Below are 9,907 nucleotides of genomic sequence, written 5' to 3' on the forward strand. Positions count from 1 at the left end.
ATGTCTCTAGGTGAAAGACAAAATAAGCGTTATCTCTGCTTCTGTTCCCTCCGCCGGCCCCGACACACTACTGCCTCCGCCGAGTGCGCGCGCGCACACCACATGTCGGGGCCGCGGATGAGTTACTCTCCCCTGATCAACGAAGTCGGCGGGGAATTTGTGGTTATTATCGGTACAAACAGCACGAATCACAACTTAAATGAGTGCGGTTCAGTTTGACATTATTGTCAGTCCGTTAGATAAACATTTAATTTTATTAAAATCGAAAATTAATATTTAGAGCCTGTGGGCTACAAAAATAAGTCATTAAAGTAGCCGGCTGGACTTAATTGTGTAGTCGGCTGTATGGCTGGCAGCCGGCGCTTGTGGAAAGCCCTGATTTTCCCAGTGAGTGACAAAAACTTCCGGTTCACGCGGTTGGGTTATATGTAAAAGTCGCGACTGGGAAAAAAACGAAAAAAAGTTCAGGGTCGGGCGGTACGGATTAGGGTCAGTCGGGTAACCGGAAACACATTTTTTTTTTTTGGCCTAATGCAGATGATTTAATTTAGAATGACATTTTTAGGTTTTGGGGCGGCACGGTGGTGTAGTGGTTAGCGCTGTCACCTCACAGCAAGAAGGTCCTGGGTTCGAGCCCCGGGGCCGGCGAGGGCCTTTCTGTGCGGAGTTTGCATGTTCTCCCCGTGTCCGCGTGGGTTTCCTCCGGGTGCTCCGGTTTCCCCCACAGTCCAAAGACATGCAGGTTAGGTTAACTGGTGACTCTAAATTGACCGTAGGTGTGAATGTGAGTGTGAATGGTTGTCTGTGTCTATGTGTCAGCCCTGTGATGACCTGGCGACTTGTCCAGGGTGTACCCTGCCTTTCGCCCGTAGTCAGCTGGGATAGGCTCCAGCTTGCCTGCGACCCTGTAGAACAGGATAAAGCGGCTAGAGATAATGAGATGAGATGAGATTTTTAGGTTTCATGTTTTGGCTTTTTGTCAGTTAAGAATCATTGAATTTACTATAGGGGCTCAGAGTTGCATGTTGACCATTAAATTGGCTTGAATTTGTTAATCATGACAAGTTTTTTCTTGTGTGTTTGCTTGCCATTTTAGTACAATTTTTAAGTCAGAAAACCCCAGAACCCAGGAGCTTCGCCCCCCTTGTCCCCCCACCAGGGCGCTGCCCTGGACCAGCTGGGGGCCTGCGGCCCCCAGACCCCCGGCTAAAATTTTCAGATAATTTCACCAGCCCCAAATCACATCCCTGAACCTAACCTGCATGTCTTTGGACTGTGGGGGAAACCGAAGCACCCGGAGGAAACCCACGCGGACACGGGGAGAACATGCAAACTCCGCACAGAAAGGCCCTCGCCGGCCACGGGGCTCGAACCCGAACCTTCTTGCTGTGAGGCGACAGCGCTAACCACTACACCACCGTGCCGCCCTCAACAGCATCTTAGTGTCACCTAAATGTACTTTTTGTAGTTTTATACAGACAAAAATGCACAATCTTTTGCACTGTTTATTATTCAGAAATAAAAATTCAGTTATAATTTTGCTTGATTCAGTTTTTGATAAACAGAATCAAATTGTGAAGCCAGTATCATGGATCAAATCCAATCACAACATGAGTGTGTCATTACACCTTTAAACTCTGAGTGATCTTCATTCTGATAGTTGGAATGGAAATACATTATCAACATAATAAGGGGCAAAGTTTGTTTGTTTGTCTTAACCTAACGTCACCATTTCTCAACGGATTTTCACCAAATTTGGCAAGTAGGTCCAAGGATGACCCGGAATTTTGCAGATATAAACAAAATTCATGTACGGGCCCCAGGGAGGTCCCTGGGGGGCACAACATCCACCCACCCCCTCCCTCAATGCCTTTCACATTACTTTTATTAACACAAACTCTTGACAGATCTGCACTAAACTTGGCATGTAGGTACAGGAGATAGCCACAATTTAGCAGAACTAAGAAATTTCATATTTGGGCCCCAGGGGGTTGTCGGTGTGCCCCTGGGTGGTGGATGTTTGGATGAAGTAAGAAATATGTAGCAACAAAGTATCTTTCATTTCTTGGCGGATATCTTCTCTCCACCCGTCCCACTGACTATTGTATTACTGTTAAAACCCTTTTTCTAATATATAAAAACACAGCATACTTTATCAGAACCTGAAATTTAAAAATCTACAAAGTGAAAATATTTTCCCAGAAGAAATGTATATAGCTTATATTTGTGTTGCTCTAATAAAGAATATAAAACTAGAATTGTTTGTTTTTAATATATTGTATATGAGTGATTCCACACTTATGGGTACTGAAATGGGGACATGAACTTATTTTTTAAAATTCACCTAAAACCATTTCTTTTTTTTACCATCAGGTCACAAAACGTAATCTTTAATGAATGATATGTTAAAAGATAACTTTAATTTTCTGAGATGTAATAAAAACATATTTATATGCCAAAGTCAGAACGTAACAGAAGTGTTGTGGACATATATATTCTCAATTTTAACAATGTAGAATTACTTTTTGAAACATAGGAAGGTGATGTTTTAGCAAATATAATTAATAAACATGTGTAGTAGAATAAACATACACATTCTTTCAATAAGATTAACATGGTATATAGCTAGATTGTAATTAATTTGTAACAGACGCGAGATGGACAATCGTAACAGAAGTAATGTAACAGACATCATTTTGGAACTCATAGGCTTGACTTTGGAATATAAATATGTTTTTATTACATCTCAGAAAATTAAAGTTATCTTTTAACATATCATTCATTAAAGATTACATGTTTTGTGACCTGATGGTAAAAAAAGAAATGGTTTTAGGTGAATAAGTTCATGTCCCCATTTCAGTACCCATAAGCGTGGAATCACTCATATCACATACTAAAAAAAATTACGTCCAAGCTTCACCCCACCCCCACCCCAGAACCCGGGCAACACCAGGTAACCTGCTAGTTTTACATAATGGATTAAAAAAAAATGTCACGAATGCAGAGCGGAAGCGGCTGCAAATGCAGAATTCTTTATTTAAGTAAAGCACAAGCCAAAACACTGGAGATGAAAAACAAAAACCATGAACATAAACAAAATGGACAAGATACTCAGTACAATGTGGTGTAACACAACAGAAGTTTACCAATGACACAAATGAAACCCGGTGCTTAACAAGGTGCAGGATCATGTGATGGGCTGCAGTGGCTGATGGGAAGTGTAGTCCAGAAGTCCTGACATGACAGTTTCGAAAGCACTACATAATTTTACCAGAAAACTAGTTAATCCAAATATTAAAAAACAAGAAGAATAATTAGAATTTATTTGTTTATGATTGAATTACGAAATTACATCCTGAAACCAAGTTTAACCGATTTATGATAGTGCGTCACTAATTTGGTTGGAGTGAGGCCAGGTAGTGAGCTCAGGATGCCCATTTTATACTGAAGATCATTCTGTCCAAAACATGTCTCTGCACAGACTTGCTTGAAAGGAACGAGTAAAAATGAAAGCAATTTTTTCAGAATAAAAAGTGTCATGACCAAATCCATGCCATAGTTAGCGACACAGAACTGCACCATGTCCTACTACTGTGTTTTCCATTAAGAGCCAGGTTGTATGGTGGATAAATTTATCCATTTTAATTGGCTTTATCTGGATGAAATCCCCCTCGCTGCACTTAGAGGAACACAAACATATGAGCTGAGCTGAGCTGAGTGCATTCTTTTATATTCTTTTGTACATAAATGAGTGTTTTTTTCATACATGTGAACTAAAGGGCAAAAAAAGCAACAACAAACTACGTCTCCCTCACTTTGTCCCCCTTCTTTTTCAATCTTTCTGTCAGTGGCTGTATCACTATGTCTCTTTTGCATGTCTTTTTTTGTTGCTTTATTCACAAGACAAGAATAAGCTCACAGCATCCCAAGAGAGGGAGACTGAATGAGAGAGGTAGATGTAGCAGGCTTTGTTTCTCATTGCAGTTTTCTCTGAGCTGATGCGCTCTGTTCTTTAAATGTTTACACTGAAGAGCCCAGGGGGTGAAACAAGCCTGCATGCACTGAGCAAATGACAATTCCACCATATTTCCTTATTTCCTTCTTCAGTACAGTTGAACCATGCCAAGGTGGAACTCAGTGAACAAGGTCTGTTCCTAAGAAACAGGCTGTTTGACGTTGGCTGAGCACCAGCCCCTAACCATGTCAGGACCCACCCAACAATCTCACGGTCTTTCTCTTCTTAATATTGCGCTTCATTGCATCCGATTCACCAACCCACCACTTTTAAACTCTATTTACATTTTGGCAACAATGTACAAATTATACCCTGCTGGTTATATTGTAATTTGCCTTAACTTCCCCCAAAGCAAGTTCACATATAGAACATTTATTAAGCATATTACACCCTAGGGGGTTTTCTGCTTCCCTTGTCAGTAAACAACCCAACACAGGAAGAAAATTCACTTCACAACTTTGATTGAAATGAGCCTTGAAGTATTGGATTTTCTGAGAAATCAAGAATTTCATTATGGGCCCCCTCTTCGTCAAGTATTTAATATAGAAGTGCATACCGGCTCTCTTCCTTTGTTTTCTATTCTTTCTGCTTCCTTTCTTTATTTCTTTACTTACCTTATCATATTATATCAAATGAATCATTTGACTCACATATCTAGAAAGGGTTTGATCACATCAAGCAATAAAAGACTTTAATGTGCTATCTGTTTCAGATGGAATTTTATGAACTAGGTTGTGAAAGAATTGACTAAATCCACACAGCAAGTAGGAAAATTTGAGCTGACAGCCACTGTAAACAGTAAAATAATGGAACGAGTTTTTTCACAGCATGACAGCACAGAGGCTGCGTGGGCAGAGAGTCAGATCTCCTTGGGGGTGACATTACATGGCATAGTGTCATGGCCTCGGTGGTAGACATGGCACATTCAGCCCCACATCCACACTGACAGTCATACCCCTGAAGCTCATGGCAATTACCATGTAGGGCCTTGTGTGCCAAGGCCTAAAGTCCAAACTAATCTGATTGCACTCCCATTCTGAACCACAAACACAGTTTTGCCGCTTGAGTGAGTCGGTTAAAAGGCCTCCTAAAGCGTGATCTGGGCACATGCAGAGGGGACATTCTCTCTCTATCAGACTGCTATTGATCCTCTGGCAAATTAACCTGGAGCCAAAACAAAGAAGAGTATTTGACATTCCATCTACACAGCAGTATATGCGGTGCAAGACTTGCTGGCAATTTCACTATTCTCCTGACCAGCTACTGCACCCTAACTGGACGAATGAACGACGGTGCAAGACTGTGGCGGTAGACATGCTTTTGCAAGGCACCGGCTGGTGCCTACACAGCTACTGCTCAGACGCTGGCGGAGGACAGCAGGAGTCAGGCTTCATCCGGATTCACCCAGGACTTTGGAGCAGTTGGAAACAGATGGGGTTTTTTTTGAAAAGTCACTAGGCATCTGTTCCCATTCGGAAACCCAGCCTCAGAGACGTGTAATTAAATAAGTGTCACACAGCACACTGATAAATATGCCACAAAGACCGTGTGTGTGCATGCATAATTATGGCATGGCAATGGGGGTACCATATCCCTCCCTGCTCATTACAACACTTACAGGACATCAAAACCAGAGCGTGTTGGGCACAGGCAGACAGGTGTAAAATAAATCCTACACTTGTGTTATTCTGACTTTCTATGCACAAACAAACGTGTGTTGACATCTTGAAATATACGCATGGGCTTTTTTAAATTTGCGTATGCTTGCATTTTTAGAGGATATTCAGTGAACAGCAGAACAGAATGTTTGTAATCATGCAAGGATTTGAGTGTTTCAAATGAATTCCGTGTTTGTGCAATGCTGGATTATCAAATATAATCACAAGATTTAAAGATTGTGAAATGTCAGAAAGCTGTTGCTGGAAATTTCAATCTTGAACTGGCAGTATGTCAATGCTGCAACCAGGATTTCTTCAAAACACATTATATAGTTCTGCACACTCATACTCACACAAGCATAGTAGACTAAGCTGTGAAAATTTACTGTGAGATTTTCACCATCACTTGACCTCTTTGTGATTTTTCTTTCACAAGGTAAAAATTGTGATATCAGAGGTTTATTTTCTTTATATCTATATATCTCCACATGTAAGTGAATATAAAATAAGCTGGCATGTGTGTCATACTGTTGGAGCAGATTCCTTTGCGGACTCTGTCAGGTTTATCTATTTGAATTAAAGAACGGCAAACCGTTCACGCAGCGGGAGAGGTGCATTTGTCTCTCGGTACAGGGAAAAAAAACAGACAGAAACAGAAGACACTTCTGCTTCTCCAGGGACCTGTTCAGCTTTCACACTCCTCTAATTTATGCAACCCTCTGAGCTCCAGACGTTCTGCGAGGATGACTGAGCCCATTCTATTTACCACAGTGAGGCAGTGGCATGGATGCTCATTAGCGAGCAGGCCCAGAATAAATACTCCAGCTTTGTGAGAGGAGAGAGGGAGAGAGAGAGAGAGAGAGAGAGAGAGAATGAAACAGAAAAAGGAGGTTGCTCTGATACCACCTTCTGTGAGGGATCATACCACGAATTCTGGCACGGCTCTTGGTGAGAACCCCTCCTGAGAGGAGCGCTAAGTTACCTGTGCAGTCTCACACCTCTCAGGAGCCCCAAGTGAGTTCCCATAATTACTTAACAGCGCAAAGTGGTTGTGAGAACATTTTCACTCGCTGGTCATTGACTGACTGGAGAGTGGTGTCTTTTTAAGCTCCCACTCATGCTCCCTCAAAGCCATTCAGGGACATTGAAGACAGAATAAAGATTTAAATCAATAATGGAAAAAAAAACTGATAAATTCTAAACCATCTCTGAGAAATGATTTTCTAGCCCATGCAACCAGATCAGGAAGCAAATATGTGGCATGCCACTGTGCAATGCATAATAATGTATGTCTGAATAATTCTCCTTTAAGGCTGGCAGTCTTTGGATAATAGTGCAACTTGTTCAAAGACAGAGGAAACTAAAGGATTATGCTGCTTTCAGCAAAGCATTTCTTAGAGTATTGCTATTATCAAATGCACAATACCAGATCTGAGCCACTTTGCAGTTAATGAATCACCGAGACCTGTACTTTGAGGCTCATCGAGCAAAATGAATCACTGGACTGTATATCAACCATCTGCCTCAGGACAGCTGGATGATTTTTATCGCAGCTAAGGGACCTTATTGACAAAGCAAAACGCCCAAAGGTCAAATCTCCCCAAGATCAAAATGTAAAGTCATTTACGTACGGTTTGCTTAAAAATGGCCATCGCTGCAATTTCTGATCCAAAAAGCATGACAGCAGCTTAATCTTCAGAGGTCAACCTGGTGCTTTACTGGCACATGAGTGACAGCTGTCTCACACTAGGACTTGAAGAATGAGAAGCGGCTTTGCAGTGATTCAACAAGCAGTACGGTGTAAATGTGCCATTTGAGCGTGTTACAGCTATGATTCAGAAAGCTCCAGGAAGCTTGGACAGCACTGCCAGAATGAGTGCTTTCTAGCCCAATCGAGCTATTTGTATTCACAGTGAGCTATAATTTAGGTTTCTTGAATATCTATGATTTTTATTATTATTATTATTATTATTATTTTAAGTTACAGTTGGGACAAAATCTTGGATAATTACCTCTGCTTTAAACTGTAATTAGAATTGAAGCAGTAGATGAGGCAATCCTGAGTCTGGGGTAAATATGTACATACCGTACTGTCCTGTAGCTTCATTCAGTGGTCACAGTGGTCACGCATATTAGCTGTTTTATCAAGTAACCATTTACATTACCTTACTGTATATAAATATTGATGGTAGCCCATCTTTTGCAATATAGACACCATACATGTGTGTGTGTGTGTGTGTGTGTGTAGAGCACTGGTATGAATGCATCAGGATTAGTAGGTAGCACTCTCGGGGATTTGAACACTTGCTGGCCACTTTAATAAACAAACCTACCTTGTTGGTCCATGTTGTCTGGTAGATATACCGTAGACTACAGTTGGTTTATCCATAAACAGTTTGTCTTTATAGTTCTCTGAACACCCACTACCGTGTCACTGCTGCGCTGAGAATAGCCCACCAGCCAAATAAAATCTGGTCAGTAGTCTAGTGGTCCTGTAGTGCTCTTTTTCCACTAGATGTGGGCTAATAAATTGTACATAGCAACAGATGGCCTACAGTCAGTAATTTCCTACAAAGTGGAGCTACAAGGCAGGAGAATGGAATAAAGTGTCCGGTCTAAGTGTATTTCCCCCATGAAGCCACATTCACTTAAAATAAAAAAAAGTGATACTGGATTGAGCTAACCCTGTCTGAACATAACCACTTTATATAGGAGTGAAGAAGGAAGTCTGATTTATTTCTCCTTCAAGAAGACTATATAACAAATTGTATGTCATAGACTATGAGAAACCTTATTTTATTGATAGTCTGGTTAGATTATTATTATTATTATGCTAGAAATGCTAATGTGGCTCAGAGAATCCCAGTCCACTGAGGTAATTCTTAACAAGGATGGAGCAAAAAAAAAAGTGTCCAAACTCGAAGTCGTTTCCACAGTGACCAAACCCCGAGTCCTTACCTTGAGCGTGTATGAGGCGAAAAACGGAAAACAGCAGCATCCAGCCGGCGCCGCACCTCAGGGTGAACAAACAGCCGGACATTTTCCTCAGAGAGAGAGAGAGAGAGAGAGAGAGAGGGAGAGAGAGAGGCTGAACTGAAGGAGTACGTGTTGCTCGGAAGTCAGTGACACTTTTCCCCTCCGCGCGCGCGCGCGCTTTGATGCTCTGAGAGATCCGGTGCGTCACGCGCGCTCAGTCTGTCCGGATGAGCTGCGGCTGTAAACGCGAATAAGGCGAGTTTAAGAGAATTAAACGGAGCGCACAGGAGCGCATCTGCTCTTTAGCATCCCGGCTTCCGTTTAAAAGTTGCTGGAAAGGAGTTCATCCTGTCGACTTTATACGGTACAAACCGGCGAGCGGAATACCTCACTGTAGTGAACGCCGCCTTCCGGTCAAGTTGTGTCGCGCGCGAGATTCCATTCCAGCGCGCGAGCAGAGATGGCGGTGTAGAATCAGCGAGCCGCGGCTACGACTGAAGGAAAACAAGGGCGATCCAGTTCGCTTTGGCATCCGTATTCCCCCCCCACACACACACACCAGCAGCGCTCGCCGTGCGCCCTGAGCTCAGCTCAGCTCAGCCATGAGTGATGCATCCGGCGCTGGAATTGGATCGCCACCATGCGGCGCGTGGCCGAAGTGCGTGACCCTCACCTTGAGGACTTGCACGCTTTGCTTTCGCACAGAGGTGCGTTTTCCAGCTCATCTCATCTCATCTCATCTCATTATCTCTAGCCGCTTTATCCTTCTACAGGGTCGCAGGCAAGCTGGAGCCTATCCCAGCTGACTACGGGCGAAAGGCGGGGTACACCCTGGACAAGTCGCCAGGTCATCACAGGGCTGACACATAGACACACAACCATTCACACTCACATTCACACTTACGGTCAATTTAGAGTCGCCAGTTAACCTAACCTGCATGTCTTTGGACTGTGGGGGAAACCGGAGCACCCGGAGGAAACCCACGCGGACACGGGGAGAACATGCAAACTCCACACAGAAAGGCCCTCGCCGGCCCCGGGGCTCGAACCCAGGACCTTCTTCCAGCTCAGCTCATCTCATCTCATTATCTCTAGCCGCTTTATCCTGTTCTACAGGGTCGCAGGCAAGCTGGAGCCTATCCCAGCTGACTACGGGCGAAAGGCGGGGTACACCCTGGACAAGTCGCCAGGTCATCACAGGGCTGACACATAGACACACAACCATTCACACTCACATTCACACCTACGGTCAATTTAG

At 43.1% G+C, this 9,907-nt stretch overlaps 1 protein-coding gene across 4 annotated transcripts in view; it reads right to left on the reverse strand.

The window, feature by feature from the left end:
* The window catches only part of sdk2a (sidekick cell adhesion molecule 2a), a 351,347-nt gene extending 342,158 nt beyond the window's left edge, over nt 1–9,189 (reverse strand). For 3 of the 4 annotated variants that reach the window (XM_060901704.1, XM_060901703.1, XM_060901702.1), the window contains exon 1: nt 8,632–9,189. In XM_060901704.1, the coding sequence (XP_060757687.1) occupies nt 8,632–8,713 (82 nt within the window). In that variant the 5' untranslated portion in view covers nt 8,714–9,189. The remainder of the gene's footprint in view (nt 1–8,631) is intronic. The other variant, XM_060901705.1, reaches the window with a different exon arrangement.
* Between the last annotated feature and the right edge of the window lie 718 nt (nt 9,190–9,907).

The sequence above is a fragment of the Neoarius graeffei genome, chromosome 20, assembly GCF_027579695.1.
Source record: "Neoarius graeffei isolate fNeoGra1 chromosome 20, fNeoGra1.pri, whole genome shotgun sequence".
In the NCBI taxonomy this organism is placed as follows: domain Eukaryota; kingdom Metazoa; phylum Chordata; class Actinopteri; order Siluriformes; family Ariidae; genus Neoarius; species Neoarius graeffei.